The sequence below is a fragment of the Pantherophis guttatus genome, chromosome 1 (genome assembly GCF_059756535.1).
Source record: "Pantherophis guttatus breed Tessera chromosome 1, ASM5975653v1, whole genome shotgun sequence".
Taxonomy (NCBI): domain Eukaryota; kingdom Metazoa; phylum Chordata; class Lepidosauria; order Squamata; family Colubridae; genus Pantherophis; species Pantherophis guttatus.
In genome coordinates this window covers 255,721,171-255,741,194 of record NC_142063.1, presented here as the reverse complement: position 1 = coordinate 255,741,194, position 20,024 = coordinate 255,721,171, and the positions used below count along the sequence as shown (strand labels likewise).

The following is a 20,024-nucleotide window of genomic DNA, read 5'->3' as shown; positions in this document are numbered from 1 at the left end:
TACAAAATGATAATTATATAATTTATACATGACTAAATATCACCACAGTTTAGTCTATAAAACTGTCAGTAAGAATTAGTGTTCACTGCTAACAAATACAGCATTATAGCCAAGATGATTACAGTTATTCATGGAGAAAAGCAAAAACCATGCAGCATTTCAGCAAGGCTTTAATTGGAAGCACACTGGATGAAATTAAGTATTTCCTAAGCAGATGATTGCTTGAGACCCTTTCTCTCTTCCTCAAATTCCCCAAAGTTTGCTTTGAAGAAGGTTTTGAGGTCTTGCAGAAGGATTCAAAAGCAATACAAGAGTTGCCCCCCTCCTACCTTTAGGGTTGGAGGACATTTTGTTGGTGGAAAATTTGTTAACTGAAAACAAAGAACACTTCAAGCCTACTTTAAAGGTGAACTTTCTTGAGCTAAAGCAGGGGTGTCAAACTCGATTTCAATGAGGGCCGCATGAGGGTTGTGTTTGACCTTGGGGGCCGGGGTGGACGTGGACAGGTTGGGCGTGGACAGCTCAACATCACTCGTGTCGGGGATACCTGTGGTGGCCCAAGCGCTCTCCCAACGAAAACAGGCTCCCGTGCTGTGTTTTTGGCTGCAATGGCTTCTTGCAACCCTCTGCCAGCGGAAACAGAGCTCGAGAGGGCCTCCTGCGGCCCTCATGAGGTTCATTTTCAACTGCAATGACCTCCTGCAACCCTCTGCCAGTGAAAACGGAGCTCGAGAGGGGCGTGTTTTCGCTGGCAGAGGCTATGGGCCAGTCCTTCACTGTTTCCAGGTTGGCCCCATGAGCCAGATCTGAGCATCCTGCAGGCTGAATCTGGCCTGTGGGCCTTGAGTTTGATAACCCTGAGCTGAAGCATGCTTGCAGTATTGAAGATTATTGAGACATTACAGTACATGCCTTTGAGAGCTCAGGAATATCATAATTGTTTCTTTTGGTAGTTTTGGATAAATTGTTGGTATGTTGGATTGTATGCCTGCCTCTCCTCTCCTCTCCTCTCCTCTCCTCTCCTCTCCTCTCCTCTCCTCTCCTCTCCATCCATTCATCCATCCATCATCTATCTAATCTTAAAATACCATGTATGCATCTATGTTACAGAAGCTAATACAACATCATGAGTTTAAATGTAGTAGAAAGCTAACAATCACCCTTCTGTTTAAAAACTTGCAAGTCGCTTGTCTATATAATCAATGTATTTGACTTGAGAGAACTGTTCCCTGTGAAGCAGGTGGAATGTAAGGATGGCAAGGAAGAGAAGCCTTGATTAGCTGCCTTAGCAAAATAAATTTCCTCCTTCTTTGACTAATGATTACAGGTATTATAATTTACAGTTTTGTTTACTTTTAATAATGCATGCAATATTTTCTCTCACATACACATGCACTCAATTCTGGAAATCAGAGTTTTTAAAGATGATATTTTAGTGTTAGTAGTAGACATGCCTGATAGAGGTAGTCCTTAACTAAGAACCACTTGTTCAGCGACCATTTATCAGTTACAATAGCACAAATCTTTTTTACAAAAGTGAATTAGAACTCTTCTTCACAGTTATGACCATTGCAGCATCCCAATCTTCATGTGATCAAAATTTGGGCACCTGGAAACTGGCATGTATTTACAATGGTTGCAGCATCCTGGGGTCATGTGATCATTATATGTGACCTTCTCAGCTAGTTTTCAACAAGCAAAGTAAATGGTGTAAGCCAAGTTCATTTAAAAACTGTGGTGATTTGGTTAATAGTCATGGCCAAAAAGGTCATAAAATTGGACATGACTCACTTAACAATTGACTTGCTTAGCAACAGAAATTCTGGTTCCAAATGTGTTTGCAAGATGAGGACTACCTGTACTCTAAAATTTGCCTAATTCTGATCTGTACATATTTTTATGACTGAAACCACCATACCATATCCCTGTTTTGTTGTGGAAAATATTCCAGAATTTTAATCTGGAGTCTACTAAAGAGTCTACTTTTCCTTAGGCCTTAACTGCTTTTTATTGCTTTTAAAAAATGTTATATTAACTGCTTTGAAACCAGTTAAAACTATTCCGTATTGTAATATGAGTATCTATAATACATATAAAAAACCTATTTAGATCTTTATCCATTCTAAAAATTTAATCTCTGCATATTTTATCTACCTTTACAGCAGCCTTGAAGTGAAAATATGGTTTACCTTTTCCACAAGGAGTTTGCTTTCTAGTTATGATTAAGTTTTTCCAGGTATTATTTCAAGCAAATATTTGCTTAATTAGGAAGCATGTTAGCTGATTAAGAATATTTTATATGTCAAAAAAAGGGAATTAAATTCACTTATGACTGATCATTTTCTTGCCTATCCAATATATTTTAATTTCATTTTGATAGGCTCAAGTGTAGAAATTAAACATGAATTTAATAATGTGTTAAGGACTAAAAGCAGGAACAGTGTATCACTTCACAGCCACAAGAACTTATGCAATATTAAAAGAAAAGCAATGTATAAGAAGTGGGGAAAGAAACTATCAACAGCGTCATTGCTGAACTGGAGTAAGTAACTTTGAGAAAAAAGTTCGGAAGAACTTTCTTTGGGATGAAATATTTTCTGACTTTAAGTAAACACAATCCCTCCCCCCTGCCCCCCGTCTCCCACCAGAACAATAAAACACAGCTAATCGTTTGCTTGATGTTAAGGAGTGCACATAAACATTAAATAGTGCAAACTATCTGTCAAAGAATTTGAGAACAGGATGGGAAAGGCTGAAAAGGGGATTACGGTTTGTTTAATATTAAATAAAATTAAAATGCCAAAAATAAATAAATAAATAAATTCAAGTTTACCAAATCTCACATTTTCATTTGAACCCTTGAACGATACTTTTTAAGATTTGATAATCTTGTGAGTCCATTAGATATGTAATTTTTATTGTTATTTTTGACATTCATAGAATCTTCTTAGATTATCAGTGATTTAGGGAACCATTAAACTAAGGAGATCAGTTGAATACAACAAAGCTCATATATGTTCAAGCCAGTGGTGGAATTCAATTTTTTTACTACCAGTTCTGTGGGCATGGCTTGTTGGACATGGTGTGACGTGGTGGACGTGGCAGGGGAAAGGATACTGCAAAATCTCCATTCCCAGCCCACTGCAGGGGAAGGATGCTGCAAAATCCTCATCCCCTCCCTACTCCTTGGGGAAGGATATTGCAAAATCTCTGTTCCCACCCCACTCCTGAGGGAAAGATATTGCAAAATCTCCATTCCCACCCCACTCTGGGGCCAGCCAGAGGTGGTATTTGCCGGGTCTCTGAACTACTCAAAATTTCCGCTACCGGTTCTCCAGAACCTGTCAGAACCTGCTGAATAGCACCCCTGGTTCAAACTATATCAGGAGTCTGCTGCATTGTAACAATTTATCTCAGAAGGATTTTACACTAGAAGAATAAATCAAGCTATCAAATTTTCAGACCTATTGTTAATAAACATTAATGTACATACAAACACATGCTATGCCTTCACGAGCATGCCAGGGTTCACATCCTGCACACTTCCAGCCAGTAGATCCAGGCTTGCACACACATTGTCCAGTGAGAGGGTCACAAGGAACAGGCAGCGAACCATGTGGGTGACACTCACATTCTTGACAAGATCCACCAGGAATTTTTGGGTTCCCGGTGTATCCAAGAGAACATCTAAAGATTGAAAAATGTAATAAAAAAGAACTTTAGAATTCCAGGGCAAATGGTTTACTATGAATGAGTCAAGATATACCCTCTTTCCCCCAAAACAAGACATCCCCTGATAATAAGCCCAATCGGGCTTTTGAATGCATGGAAATAAGGCCAAGCGCTTATTTCAGGGTTCAAAAAAAATATAAGACAGGGTCTTATTTTCGGGGAAACACGATACTTATGATTAATTCTGTTGTTTACAATTTTACACATTTGTATTGTACACAATATTAAACAAAAGTGTTCTTTGAATATAGAAATGTAAACTAAAATTGATGCAGTTTTTCTACATTATCCTGAGGAATAATTGCATCAACATTATTTATTTATTTATTTATTCAATTTCTATACCGCCCTTCTCCCGAAGGACTCAGGGCGGTGAACAGTTAAAATAACATACATATAAAATGTGAATATAAGATGATTAAGCCCATTTGGTTCATCGGTTAAGAATTTTCAGCATAAAGATTTAGAAAAATTAGAAGAGATTTATGCCAGCCCGGCTTGGTGAAATAGAAAGGTCTTAAGTGCACGACGGAAAGTACGAAGATCTGGGATCATTCATGTACATACTTTGGAGTAGAGGAGTACTTTTACTCAGTGGTGGGATTCAAGTACTCTAACAACCGGTTCTCTGCCCTAAGGATTTCTTCCAACAACCAGTTTGCCAAATTGCTCAGAAAGTTAACAACTGGTTGTCCCGAAGTGGTGCGAACTGGCTGAATCCCTCCACTGCTTTTACTCCCTATTCATCAGCACATGATAAAAGCCAATCTAGCATATACACCAACCATTCCATAGTTTATGTTTAATGCATTTTGCAACCAGCTTTTTCACATTCTTAATATCCATTTGCTTGATTTTCTTTTTGAAATTACTGTTCAACAAGTATTATGTTGTTTAATCAATATAATTTCCATTTTTTCTCTCTACAAGGACAATTATTGTTTCTCTTCTATGAATTTTCTTCTATTGCTATTGTCTTGTTTATTTATAATACATTAAATACTTAGTTTTACTGTCCACACCATTGAGAAACTGCTTTACAAACAATATGCTTATGGATGCAATATGGACATGCTGGCTTTTGCATTGCTTAGTTATGGGGAAGAAAGTGAGTGCTTTCTACTGTTTAATAGAAAGTTATGAAGGAAGTATCAGAAAAACGCCATGAAGTCTTCACCTAATCAAATAGCTCTGCCCACTGAAATATGTATTACATCCTAGAAATCAAATGGCTCATTAGATCATGAAATGATTGCTAATATCTTGCACATAATTTATCACTTTAGAGTTACAGCATCAATTATGAGATTAAAACCATATTCCTTTCATTATAATTGCTAATGGATAAAAGTTTGTGGAATGTCTTTCAATTAGACTAACACAGACACACACTTCTAGTATGTCTGTCTTAATATTTGCACCTCTGCTGGTTCTAGAAGTGGCCTATTGCATACCTACCCTCCCTGTCCTAATGTTTCCTCAATTTGTATCTATTTTATGTATTCAATTCATGCTTATACTTATATATATTACCTAATATGTTCTTGACAAATAAATAAAATAAATAAAAATAAAACAAATTTTGATCTTTTAAAATATCTCACCTTACCTTTCACAGTATTGTCCTTCATATCCAGGTGGGCAAGCTGTACATCGGTAATCGTTAACTCCTTCAACAATACACGAGGGACTGAAACTTGTATAAAAAAGAATAACACAGTTAACTCTTTCCTTTACTGAAGACATATTAGCTTCACACATACTTTAAACCTCTTCTTCTCTAAGTCATGCTATCAATTTAAATTGTTTTATTTCTAAAATAGCAATATTTTAGAATTTATTTCTAAAATAGCATTAGCAATAGCATTTAGACTTATATACCACTTTACAGTCCTTTACAGCCCTTTCTAAGCAGATTACAGAGTCAGGATATTGCCCCCAACAATTTGGGTGCTTATTTTACCTACCTCGGAAGGATAGAATCAATCCTGAGTCAATCTTGAGCCTGCTGAGATTTGAGTCAGCTGGCAGTCAGCAGAAGTAGACTGCAGTACTGCACTCTAACCACTGCGCACCGTGGCCCAATAACTTAAATATAGGCAGATATCACATAACCTACGTCATGCGGAAGCCTTATAATGCTTCTAGAAGTACAATCTATGTGATTTTAGAAAGTAAAGAACCATGAAACTAGGAGAAGATCTTTAGTCTATTTGTGTATTGTTTTGGAAGATATAATTTGAAAGGGAGTACATCTAACTTTATTTATTTACATTTATTATAACTTTGAATGGCATGAAAGTTCGAAGAGTTTCAATAGATAAGCACATATGAAGCTGCAATTTTCTTGTCACAGCTTAGCATAGCATTTTTTTTGACTTTCACTTTTAAAACCCATGGCATCTTATTTAATATAAATATTTTCTCAAATATTAACATACTATATTTCCATAAAAATGATTTCAAATTAATACCAATATGCGCAGACATTCAGCAAACAATATCTATGATCAAGTCACACTATAGTCAAAGTATACTTTATGAGATTAAAAAAAAACATAAATTATCATTGTTAATGAAGTTTATAGAATGGATCTCTTCTAGTTAGGCTAACACAGACAAGTTTGATATATGCTTATTTTCTATTCCATTATGGAAGCTATGGAAGATCACCATGAAAGTGTTTTGAATATCTTTTGGGTTGGTCTGAGTAACTTTCTCTCAGATCAACCTAATTTACAGCATTGGTATTGCAAGAAACCTTAAATAGAGAAGAGTTATGTATATTGTATGTAGTTAATACTTCCTCATCTAACTATGTTATGTATATAATAATTCATATTATGTAAACTCTAAGAAGGAAGAGGAAGGAGTATATAAATTTAATAATAGTAATATAATGTCATTCTCTCTGGAAGTATCAGTCCTCAGTTATGTATTTTGCTGTCCATGATAGTAAAAATATTTCATTTCCTTTAAAATGCTATGGAGAGGTCCACCATTTTTCCTTGAATGGTAATAGTTTTAAATATCATTTCCTAATGTATAATTCTTAAATTCTAGATCAACAGTTAATTACTGTTAGACTTTGGGGAAAAAATTAATCAATTAGATTCTGATAGTAAATTGAGGACAGAGGTTTCAATAGTATTGCTAACTAGCTTCTTATGGCTCTCACTCACCTCTTGTTTTTTTTCAGACTTTATTTTAGCTTGTAAAAAGAATGTGATGGCGAACCTATGGCACGGGTGCCACAGGTGGCACACTGAGCCATATCAGTAGGCACACGAGCATTACCGTAGCTCGGCTCCAGCACGCATGTGTGCGCTGGCCTGCTGATTTTTGGGCCTTCCGGTCCCATAGGAAGTAGGGAAATGGGCTATGTCCGACATCCGGAGGGCCTCCGGGGGGGGGAGGTTGTTTTTGCCCTCCCCAGGCTCCTAGAAAGCCTCTGGAGCCTGGGGAGAGTGAAAAACAGGCCTACCAGGTCCACTGGACCATCATGTGTTAAAAGCGGGGGGAGGGGGAGGGCATGCGCGCATGCGCAGGGCACATTGAATTATAGGTGTGGGCACGCATGTGGGTGACCTCCCAGTGCAAAAAGGTTAGCCATCACTGGTATATACCTTTTGCCACCTAGCAAGTAAATACATGAATTGTTAAGCATAAAAAATGTTATTTCAATAGAGATTACAAGAAGACATGGTTTTCAGGATACCATTTTCATTTGGAATTCATTTTAATTTTTGGAAGACAAGAGATTGTGGGAAGTTAGTAAAAAAGAAAAGAAAAGAAAAGAAAAGAAAAAAGTATGCTAGCACAACTTGGTCCCTACTTTACTTTTTGACAGTGGAACCAAGTATTACAAATAGTTCATGTCAGATTGGAAAGAGGATTGGAAGTTACTTTCCGCTCTCCTTCTAGTTTACTTTATCATCTAGATAGAAAGGGAGTGTGATGTAGGATCATTTGGGCAAAAGATATGCCAGCCAGTTCATTTATGTCTTCATAGGAATCATATTTTCAGTATCCAATATTGTACGATTGAGGATAAAACACAACATATGCATTTATATCACACATACAGTAGATGTCATGCACAACTATTGCTCACAGCAGCAGTAGTAACAGCTGCTTTGCAAGCAAAGCAAACAAGTTTGTTCTCCCCCCCTTCCCCCCCCTTTCTATTTCAACCCTTCCATTCTACTGTATATTTCAGGACATAGAAATATCAATGCGAGTACTTAAGGCAAATCCTGCATTTAATTCCCAGGACATTTAAATATTACATTATACAAAATTAAGCCAGTTTTGTATTAATTTTGGGGGGGATAATTACCAATCTGTTCTAAAAACTGGAATTGCTGGACTGATTTATGAGTAAGTCTCTGAACGGTCAGAAAACTAATTTGGCTAGAGTATGAGGATGATATTGTGTGTTCAGCCCTGAAGCAAAGATTGTGAGGCAATCTTCAGGGTTATTTTATTTTCACTGGTAATACTGTACTTATTTATTATACAGAGATGACACACAGACGTTGCCCTTTAAATTTTATTGTGTAAATCTAGTGAACCTGAGGCAGAGTAGAACCAGATGTATTGAGATTAAAACTACCAGCATTCCTTATCCAGCAGAGGCAAATTTGAAATAAGTAGATTCATTGAAAAACAAAGCTGATAAATTTAATTTTTTCCTCTCCCAAGCTTTCCCTACCAAAAGTTCATGTAAAAATGTAAAAATGCATCAGAGTATTTTGAAATTAGAGTGAGCTTTGAGAAGGCAGAATTCTTTCTACTTGCAAAACTGCTTTTCTGAACATTAACATATAAATATAATTCCTATGTGGTTTGTTAGAAGGGGTCTAACAATAATGGCGGCTATGATATTGATAAAATGACAATAGTAGGGCACTATGAGAATGAGAGAATGCTCAACCTTTAATAATGGTGACCTGATATGTGACTCAAGAGAAACAGGAAGAATTCAACTAATGGAACACAAAAGAAACACTATGGCTTTCGAACCCCACACAAAAACATTCTTTTTCCTACGGTAAGAGCCAGCTTGTTTATAATGCATTAAATCAATAGTGCTTGAATGAATAATAAAATTATGCAGTTGCAAAAAATGTAAAGAGATTGATCACTCACAAACTCATTATCATCACATTGTCAATTCACTAAAAATAGACCCACAAACCAAATAATATTCTCCAGATGAGGATTGTTTTTATGTTATGTTACACACTGAAAAAGATGAAGAAATAGGAAAGCATTTAAAAATTTTCAAGATGTAAACAGTCACTATTTTTTAGGATCCTGGCCTTTGGGGAGGGAGTTAAAGCGGACAAGCAGAGATGCCAAGGGTTAAATATAAATAATCCAAGAGGCAAAGGAGCAAGGAGGATTGAGATTATCTGATTTGAAATTATATTTGGAATGTGATGACCCAGGGCATGGCACAAAGGCAACACAGCCAGAGAATAAGTATGAGTCCCTTTATTAGCTCCAACTTTGCCCCAAAGGTCCCTTTTACTCTCCGGTCTGGACAAAAACTCTCCCACAAACCTGTAACAGCCTTTGGCTGAAAATACACCAGTCCAAGCGTTATAAGCAGAAAACTTCCAACTATAAATCCAACAAGGCAAGATAAAGTAATTAATGTGGCAGGGCAAGCAACATAAGGAGTTCCAAAGATGAAGTAGCACGGCAGTAAATCAAACCAGTTGGGAGGATGCCAGGAACTCAGATAAAGCAGTTAACATGAAATGAAATCAGTGTTTGTTCCTGACAACTGCCCCTCCCATTTGCCTCTCCTTTAAACTCCATCCCCAGGTGTACCTTGTGTAGGGAATTGGGGCCCTTTCCTCCCTCGTAAGCCACACAATCCACGTTGCTCTCTTCTCCATTCATCCCTGCGTGCCCTAGGATGAGGAGGGGGTGGGCCTTGGTCTTCTTCTGAACTCCCTTCGCTTGTTCTACCTCTCCCCTGCTCTGCTCAAGCCTGACTTTGCCCTTCTCAAGTTTCCTCGACAGCCAACAGAGCCACTCTCTCGCTCTCTGTCAACTGTTTGTCTTCCCCCTCAGATTCAGACTCTGACGGGGGCATGACAGGAATATAGAACATAGAAAAATAGGGTTGAAAGGGACCTTGGAGGTCTTCTAATCCAATCCCCTGCTTGAGCACAAGACCATACATCATTCCAGACAAATGGCTATCCAGTCTCTTCTTGAAAACCTCCAGTAATGGAGCACCCACAAGTCCTGGAAGTAAGCTATTCCACTGATTAATTGTTCTCATTATCAGGAAGTTTCTCCTTAGTTCTAGGCTGGATCTCTCTTTAACAATCTTTTTAATGATTTTATAGCCTGCTATTTGGTTTGGATGATAGAGCAGAGGTGAAATCTAAAATTTGTTACTACCGGTTCTGTGGGCGTGGCTTGGTGGGGGGGTAATGTGACTGGGTGGGCATGGCCAACTTCTTTTTTTTTTACAACCTTAAGAGGTTGCAGAAAAAAATGCTTTTAGAAGTCTCTGACAATCAGGCAAGTCAGCTGGGATCGCCAGAGGCTTTTATAGGCATTTTTTTTCCTACAGCCTCTTCGGCTGTAGAGGTTGCAGAAAAAAATGTTTTTAGAAGCCTCTGATGATCAGGCAAGTCAGCTGGGATCGCCAGAGGCTTTTAAAGGCATTTTTTTTCCTACAACCTCTTCAGCCAAAGGGGTTGCAGAAAAAAATACTTTGAAAAGCCTCTGATGATCCCAGCTGAGCCGCATGATCATCAGAGGCTTTTTTTTTTTACTTTTAAAAGCATTGTTTCGGCTGAAGAGGTTGTAGAAAAAATGCTTTTAAAAGTAAAAAAAACAGCTTCTGATGATTGCATGGCTCAGCTGGGCATGGGGGGGAGGGCAGGGATTTTTACTACCGGTTCTCCGAACCACCCACCGCCATCGCTACCGGATCGGGTAATCCAGTCCGAACCGGGAGCATTTCACCCTTGTGATAGAGTACTTGCTGCTGAGAACTAAGAATTTTGGAATGACATGACCTCAGAATCGGATGGCAGGGCTTTCCATGTTAGGACAAAGTTAAGTTTAATAAAGCTTTGAAAAAATTACTGTATAAGAAGTGAAGAATAGAAATAAACCCAGATTTTGCCTGAAAACACCATTATGGGTTTCAGCACAAAAAGCATTTTATAGAAAAGAAACATCAAGCAAAGAATGATGGTTAGTTGTTAGAAGAAAGCTGTTAGAAGAAGAGCATAGAGAATATAAGATGAAATCAGGAGAGCAATTAACTGAGAGGGATTTAATTTTCATTGGTTTTTATATCCACAATTAAGAGAAAGATTTAAGAGAATATTTGTAATTTAGGGTTAAACTGTCGGGTCCTCGGTGCTTCTGAGCTCGATGGTTTTCTTGCAGAAGTTTAATTACCAAATTAGATAACATCAACAATGCATGATGTTGTTACTTAGTTTGGTAATGAAATGTCTGTAAGAAAACCACCAAGTTCAGAGAGCACCAAGGACCCACAGAAAAATTTAAGATAGATAACCAGACATTTGGAATTGAACAGCGAAAGACAAAACTGAATTATCCACAAAAAATGAACATGTAAGTGCCAAAATGTATAAACTTTTGCTGAAATTTAAAACTGAAGAAAAACATGTCAAAAACATATGATAAAGTAGGTTAAGAATTTTGGACATAATATACTGATGGAACAATGGGAAAATATGTGGCTGAAAGGACTGAAATGCACATTACGTTATAATTTAAAACATTTTTTTAAATAAAATGATGTTTTATTAGTATATAACTCTTGAAAAATTATCCTGAATGCATAAAGGTACTTCATATCTATGCTATAAATGAAGACAACAGGAAGGGTCATTTTATCAAACCTAGTGGATTTGAAAAAGAACCAGAAAATTTTGGGTTCAAATATACAAAGTGATACAAAGACTTTTCAAGATCAGCATTCAAATGACTGAAGCAAGAACTTTTCTTGCTGGGAATAATGGATAAATAATTAGATAAAAGTCATGGAAGATTATTTGTACATAGGGTTGCTGCTGTGAGACTATTTTATGCACAAACAAAGATTCTGAAACAATTACAATGGAGGAATGATTGGTGAAGAAGATAAAATTAGTAGAGATGGCAAAATTGATTTGCCTAATTAGGGAAAGGAAAATATCCTCATTTATTAGTGATTGGAAACTAGTGGTGGGTTGCTACCGGTTCTCCCCGGTTTGGGAGAGCCGGTAGTGGAAATCTTCATAGGAGAGTGAACCGGTTCGCTCTGAACATCTGTTGGGCCCTCCCCACCTCCCCCACACTATACCTACCTTTATTTCTTTTGTTTTTTGGTCAGCTGTAAGGCGCGGCAGAGTAGATTGCCATGCCTCAGCTGTTTTTTTAATCAATGCGCTTGCACGAAGCGATGTGAACCGGTGGTAAAACTGATTAGAACCCACCACTGTTGGAAACCCCCTATATACTTTTTGAGGAAGAAAAAAGTAAAGAGTAAAATATGGACAGAAGGAAATTATTATGTAATCAAGGTTGACTCAGCCTTCCATCCTTCCGTCGGTAAAATGAGAACCCAGACTGTTGGAGGCAATAGGCTGACTCTGTAAACCACTTAGAGAGGGCTGTAAAGCACTACAAAGCAGTATATAAGTCTAAATGCTATTGCTAAGTGCAGTTGCTAATCTAGAGGCAGAGAATAAAATGTATTTATTACTGCTGTTAAGAAGGTTCGAAACTTCTTTATAATCTTTTCTTTCTATTTTCTTTTTCTTCTTTCTTTCTTATCTGTTCATTATTTTTCTTTATTTTCTCTATTTTTCCTCTAAAATTTGTATTGTTTTTCTCAGTAAAATTTCTACATATATTTCAATCATACATACAAGAATAAAGCGTTGAGAGCTTTATTCTTTTCAACTTTATCTAATCTGTATAATAAAAATAATTGCACAATTACTGGAACTGCTACAATATTTGTGAAGTCCATGCACGAAGTGTTTCCTTTTATCTGTTTTAAATATGCTCTCACTCAGCTTCATTGTACATTCCTAGGATCTGGAATTAACTTCCACTATACTATGCATAATTTGATAACTTTGATCCTGTTCCTTTTACTTATATTTGTCATAACAAGAAAAGCCCAAATATACCTTTTCTACTGCCTTGGAATTATTTTAGTTTTTTATTTTCTGCATATGCTCCATTTCTACAATATCTTCCTAAAGGTTTGATGACCCAGAAACATAGTTATACTTTCATTTAAATTTGCTATAGATTCTCCAATAATTAGAAAATAAAAAGTAGAAAATAAAAATATTTCTATGGCATTTTAGTGCTTAAAAAGCATGTGCCTCATCTAAATATAATCCCTATAATACAGGGGTGTCAAACACAAAGCCTGCGGGCCAGATCTGGCTGCAGGGTGCTTAGATCTGGCCCGCAGGGCCACCCTGGAAACAGTGAAGGACCGGCCTGTGGTGCCTCTGCCAGTGAAAACGGAGCACAAAAGGGCCATGCATGACCCTTCCAAACTCCATTTTCAGCTGCGGTGGCCTCCTGCAACTCTCTGCCAGCAAAAAGGAGCTCATAAGTGCTGCGCGTGGCCCTCCCAAACTCCATTTTTGGCTGCGATGGCCTCCTGCAACACTCTGCCAGCAAAAACAGAGTTAGGGAAGGCTGTGCGCAGCCTCCTGACTTCTGTTTTCACTGGTAGAATGCTCAGGTGCCACAGGCGCCCCTGACATGAGTGATGTCAAGCCGGCCATGTCCACCCTGACCATGACCACCCGGCCCCCCCAAGGTCAAAAACAACCCTGGTGTGGCCCTCAATGAAATCAAGTTTGACACCACTGCTATAACACAATTTAAAGTAGGTCAGCACTTTTTCTATAATTCGGTTAGGCTGGACTGAGGTTGAAAGAATATACTGCTTAGAGCCAATTTTCCTGGTAGAAGAAAATTCAAACCGGGAACTTTTTTCATTCATAGCAAAATTTATCGATCAATATCAGTTCTTGAAATCCACATTATCCAATAATAAACTATTGTGTGGAATTGAAACTTTCTCAGCCATGCTCATAAAAACAGGGTAAACTAATTGGGTTATGCAGCAGGAAAATAGTAACGCTTGTCCTCTTTTTGTCTAGATAAATCTATTAAAAGAAGTGAAAAGGAGGACTTTACAGTGTATTGCAAACTTGAGATTGATTTGCATACAGAGCTTTATTAGATGTCTTTCATTTGAAGAAACATATGGATTAGAATGTCAACAGATATTTAAATCTGTGTGTGAGATGTGCATGAAGTATCAGTGTTGTCTGCACAAATGCACATGCAGCATTAAGGATAGATCCATTGGTGAGATATTCAGCATTGCAAAAGATGGAAATCAACATTATGTATCTTTTATATAAATAATATGATACAAGATATAAATAGAATGAGAAAAAATCGACTTCTTACCATGAAATTAATATTATTTTAAGCCAAATTTGCAAAAGAATAATGGGATGAGAGAATCATTAGCATGACATACTTAGATAAATTGATTCAATATGATAATATTGGCTTTAAATTATGTGATCATTCACAAGTTGTTCCAGACCAACATAACATTAAAGAAGGACTCAATATGTTACTAAACCCACTGCATGGCACTGTTATGCTTTTATCGGAGCACAAAATATAAGCAGAAGCTTCCCTACAGCTCCCTTGTGACTGCATTGAACTTGAGAGCTGTACTGTAGCTTCACTTGTGAGTATAATTTTTATAATGTTCATTCATTATCCACTGACTATCACATTGTCAACTCTTTATGGATTCCTAAAGAGCTAACTAGCCTAGAAGCCATTTCTGAGCGAGACAATTTAGCAGAAGTGGTGCAGTCACTACTCAGTGTGATACGACAGGCAGGATTTCATGGAGGAACCCAAGGGAAAATTAGACTAAAGACAAAGAGAGCCAATGTAATATCACGGTTATGGTTTTGCATTCAGACAAAGTCCATTCTCAAGCACTGAAGCTTCCTGGGTAATCTTGGAGTGACTCTCTTAGCCCAATTTACTTTACAGATCGTTGGGGTAAAATGAGAGGTGTTAATATATAAGCCAGTAGTGCAGGGGTGGGTTCTAAATTTTTTTACTACTGGTTCTGTGGGCATGGCTTATTTTGTGGCTTGGTGTGTGTGGGGGTAATGTGACTGGGTGGGCATGGCCAACTTTTTTTTTTTTTTTACTTTTAAAAGCATTATTTCTGCAACCTTAAGAGGTTGCAGAAAAAAATGCTTTTAAAAGTCTCTGACGATCAGGCAACTCAGCTGGGATCGTCAGAGGCTTTTGAAGGCATCTTTTTTCCTACAACCTCTTTGGCCGAAGAGGTTGTAGAAAAAATGCTTTTAAAAGCCTTTGACGATCCCAGCTGAGCCACACGATCATCAGAGGCTTTTTTTTTTTTACTTTTATTAAAAGTATTTTTTTGGCCGAAGAGGTTGTAGAGAAAATGCTTTTAAAAGTAAAAAAAAAAAAAAAGCCTCTGATGAGGTGGGCAAGGTAAGCGAGTAGCGACCAGGCCAGGGACCGGTTTGGGGGTGTGACCAGCCAATGTTATTACCGGTTCTCCGAACTACTACAAATTTTTACTACCAGTTCTTGCGAACCGTTGCGAACCGGGAGCAACCCACCACTGCAGTATTGGGTTTCTCTTACCTTCACTACCAGTTCGGAACCGGAACATGCACAGAACATCTGTGATGACGTCCAGGCGGGTGGGCGGAGTCCCCCCTGCTGCCACTACTGGTTCGCCTGAACCGGAGTGAACTGGTAGAAACCCACCACTGATATAAGTCCCTTGAACTCCCATGGAAAGGTAGAATACAAACAAAAGGGCATAAGTATCCCCTACTTACTTGTTGCTTGATATGGTCAAAGGGCAGGCACAAGGCTGACAGTCATTGGGATTTCCTCTAACAACCCCATAGAACCCAGGAGCACATCTTTCACAGTGGTCACCATATGTGTTGTGACGACAGTTCTGTGGGAGAAGCAGAGAAGAGGTCATTCTAGTTCTACTGCAAAGTTACAGCTATTGGTGATAATGCAGGGATACTTTCCATTCCAAAAAGTATCTCAAGCTCAAAACCCCTAACATCTAAAAAAAAAAAAGTGCACAGGATCAGGTTTCCCCAAAGCCCATAAGATTGAAAATTGATCATCTTATTCAAAGTATGGTGCACCATATCTAAGAGAAGTTGCAATGCATTCTATTTTGATATATTTCTGAAAATGTTAGAGTCCTATAAAATCATATTGAAAAGTATGTAGGTGATCCCCACCCATATTATTTTTGTCTGGATAAACCAATATGTTGAAGAATAATATTTTTTAATGTAATGAGGATTTATGATCTGACTTTATGAAGTAGAAGTACAACTTCAGTACTAGCAGTATTGAAAAAAATGGGGATAAGTGACCCTCATTCTTTTCAGCGGCATATAATCTTTTCATTCTTCTTAGCTTTTGCCCAGTTCCACAGTTGTATTAAATTAAGATAATATTAAGAATCTGAAAGCCCAAGATTGATTATTTTCTGGACCTGCTTTAAGTTCAGGAAAGAAAAAAAAATCCAAGATTTATATTCTAGAAAATCCACATTATTTAAGAAAAGCTTATTTATTTCTCATTACAATACTATAAATTTAGAAAAGTGCGGTAGAGATTAGTCAAGCTATTTTGATAAATAATTTTAACTTCCACACCCACTTATTATTTTCCCATTTTCCCATAATTATTTATTTTGTGATCTGTTTTCTTGCCTTCTGCATCATACCTTTTTGCTTGGGCAAGTAGTGCGGAAATAGAGCTCTAATAGTAATATAAATCACTCCACAGAAATTATCCAGAGTCATTGGTATTACTAAGACTAGATCACCAAATGCAGATGGAAGAGTCCCATGTTCTTCCATTAAAAATAAAACAAAAACAAAATCAAATAAGATCTTTTTCCATGCCTCAGCTAGTTGGTTCTCTGTCTTTTGAGCCTTGCTCAGGAAGATGAATGGGAAGATGTAAAAGAAGACAAGCGTGGGAGTGGAGGAGGAATAAATATAATAAAATCACAAAATAATACAATAATCAAATAAAATTAGAAAATAAAATAAATTACCTTTTGAAACCATTTGGCAGAGGAACCCCTTAGACCTAGCAGAACCACTAATTATGATTTATGGTAACCTCATGTGGAGATCCATGTTTGACAGCAGACATTAAACTCTGCCATCAGCCAATCAAGTTTGGGGAGCAAATACATATTTTAATTTTATTTTTCACTACAAAGATGCTATTGCTGATGCTATGGTTAAGTTGATACTTATTTTCTGAGCATAATGTGAATGACTTCAAAGAAACTACTGTATTTTTTGGAGTATAAGACGTACCGGAGTATAAGATGCAGCTTAGTTTTTGGGGAGGAAAATAGGAAAAAAAAAATCTGCCTACCAGGTATTCATCTGGCTAGCATCCTTAGTCTGGTCAGCTTCAGCACATTAGTTTGCTGGTTTTTATCCCCTGCTTGGGAATAAAAAACAGTTTCTAAAGCACAACTGATCTTTGGAGAGAGAAGCAATGAGTAAAGCAGGCAAACCATGGAGATCGCTTCACTTGCTAGCGCCGCGTTAAGGCTGAAAAAAAACTTCACAGCTGAGAGTCGGAGGGAGCGGGGGAAGATTGCTTCACTGAAAAAAACAGCTTCTAAAGCACAGCTGAGAGTTGGAGGTAGATAGCTTCATTCGCTAGCACCTCATTAGGGCTGAAAAAAAGCTTTGAAAAAGCTACATTCGGAGTATAAGATGCACCCAAAATTTCAGCCTCTTTTAGGAGGGAAAAAAGTGTGCCTTATACTCCGAAAAATATGGTAGTTAATATTTTAGTAAATCTTACAATTAAAATGATAAAATCAATAGTAAAACTGACATTAAAAATTGTATTGTCCAATAATTCTTATTGACTTCAGCTGCAAAGATGTCTTCAGAATGTGGAAAATAGGAATAGAGTAAATCATCTAGAAAAGGCATACATTTTATACCTGACAAATTGAGGTTTCGGGGTCACACATTTCACTATGCTTGTGGCATGAACAAGGGACACAGGCTCCTAGGGCAGGACCTGGCCTTCTGCCAGTATATGGAGAAGCAAGTCTATAAAAACCTCGGGAACAGGTCTGCAAGAAATAAGAAAAACAAACACGGTCCTTAATATGCTTTATCCCCATTCCTTTTGTCAGACAACTTCTTCCTCCCTTCCACCCAATATCTCTTATTTATACAAAGTACAGGACACCTTAGGTCTATCAGATTATATAATTTTTCAGAATTTTCCAATCCTTCTCAACAATTTTTTCCTTTCAAGATTTCCTTTCACTGCAATTCTTCACTGATATGGAATAAAATGGAAGGTAGAAAGCCACTCAGACATCCGATCAATGAAACAAAAAGTAATCTGGCAAAGATACCAGAATTCTGATAGCTAAATCAGAATTCAGAACAGAAATAATAATAAAAAGATGGAAGGATGGATAACTATATATTAAAGATGATATAAATTTTATATACATATCCCTACGGTATACAGTATTATACTATCATTTACAATATTCCAAACTATAAATAATACATAATAACCCATTGTATGCGTAAATAATATATCTGCATGGAATTCAAACATTATATTGTAGATTGTATCCTAGCCATTCAAATATAATTCATAAGCACTTTGAGATAAACATTACCTCACATGACAAACCAAAATGGCCCACAGGACAGTTACATTGCTCAATCAATTGGGCGCTTGGAGTTCTTGATACATTTCCTGTATCTGCAACTTCCAGGCTAATCTCAGAAATTCTGGCAGAAGAAAAACAGAAGGGAAAAAAAACAAATTAAACTCCTCAGATTAAATTTTACTTTAGTTGATAGACAAGAACACTTACAGTCAACTTTTGGGCATTATTTAGAAAAGAAAAAAAATATGTTAGTCTGCCTCTTTAAATTATTTTTAAATTATTTTTGTCATTGTTGGCCAGTGCTAGTGGTGTTAATGTAAAAGTATACTTACTCAGTTTAACTTCTAATTAATTTAGAACCCAAATACCAGTATTCTAAAGGCAGAAAAAAAGAAACAAGAAGTTCTACAGACTTCAGTGTGACTTATAAAAGATGTCAGCCTGTATGTTGTCTTTCGTTGTGACTATATTGAAACAACTGTAGATATAAAGTTATCATGCCAGATATAAATTAGAGGTGGGGGGATGAAGGCAGAGGGAATCTTCTTTATCTTAGGTGGCTATTTTATTGGAGGTTTGTCAGTGATCTATCTTTTATTTTGTAAGAAGAGTATGTGTGATTTTTGCCTGGATAAAAATCTGTTAAAGTTTGCACTAATCTGTCATTGGCTTGTCCCAGTGCTGGGTTTCAAAATTTTTTACTACCAGTTCTGTGGGCATGGCTTGGTGGGCGTGGCATGGCATGGCATGGCTTGGTGGGCATGGCAGGGGAAGGATACTGTAAAATTTTCATTCCCTCCCCAATCCAGGGGAAGGTTACTGCAAAATCCCCATTTCCTCCCAATCAGCTGGGACTACTGGTTGTCCAGAACTGGTCAGAACCTGGTGAATCCCACCTCTGGCTTGTCCTCATTATAGGCTGATTATCCTTGGTTAGACTCAAGCAATGTCACGTGGAGATAGGATACCCCTTCTTCCAATTTTGGAAGGAGGAGAAAAAGGTAAACATTGGGGCAGAAGAGACAAAATGGATGTGTATACTAAAATGCAGCTTTGGCAGCAACAATTCACAAACAAATAAAAACATTTAAAACAAATGGAGGAAAGAGATATCTCAATATCTCTCCACTAATCTTTACCAGATGTTCTAGTAGTTCTGTTACAAAATAATAAGAAATAATAAGGAATAATAATAATAATAGGAAATAAAAGAAACAGTCCATTTGCAGCAAACTAAGCAGAAAAGGCAGATGTAGTTTCTACTGAAGGGAAACAATAATAAGGATATAATAAATAATACTAGAATATGATATACTGGTATACTAGATTCTGTAACCATTAGGTTCCTGTAATACATATATGCCTTTATATTTGTATCTCCTATAATGTATCTGGTATTTGTCAAACATATGTCCCTGCCATTTGACCTGAACTCATATCAATCTTCTCCCTGTTTTTTCTTGTGCCATCTAAGAGCATG

At 37.2% G+C, this 20,024-nt stretch overlaps 1 protein-coding gene across 8 annotated transcripts in view; it reads right to left on the bottom strand.

Annotated features, from left to right (window-relative positions):
* Window positions 1–20,024, bottom strand: part of LAMA2 (laminin subunit alpha 2) — a 437,012-nt gene that overhangs the window by 114,252 nt on the left and 302,736 nt on the right. For 7 of the 8 annotated variants that reach the window (XM_060692226.2, XM_060692227.2, XM_087882793.1 and 4 more), the window contains 5 exons: window positions 18,551–18,665; window positions 17,849–17,983; window positions 15,675–15,799; window positions 5,342–5,428; window positions 3,494–3,687 (listed from right to left, as the gene is read on the bottom strand). In XM_060692226.2, the coding sequence (XP_060548209.2) occupies window positions 3,494–3,687; window positions 5,342–5,428; window positions 15,675–15,799; window positions 17,849–17,983; window positions 18,551–18,665 (656 nt within the window). The remainder of the gene's footprint in view (window positions 1–3,493; window positions 3,688–5,341; window positions 5,429–15,674; window positions 15,800–17,848; window positions 17,984–18,550; window positions 18,666–20,024) is intronic. The other variant, XM_087882797.1, reaches the window with a different exon arrangement.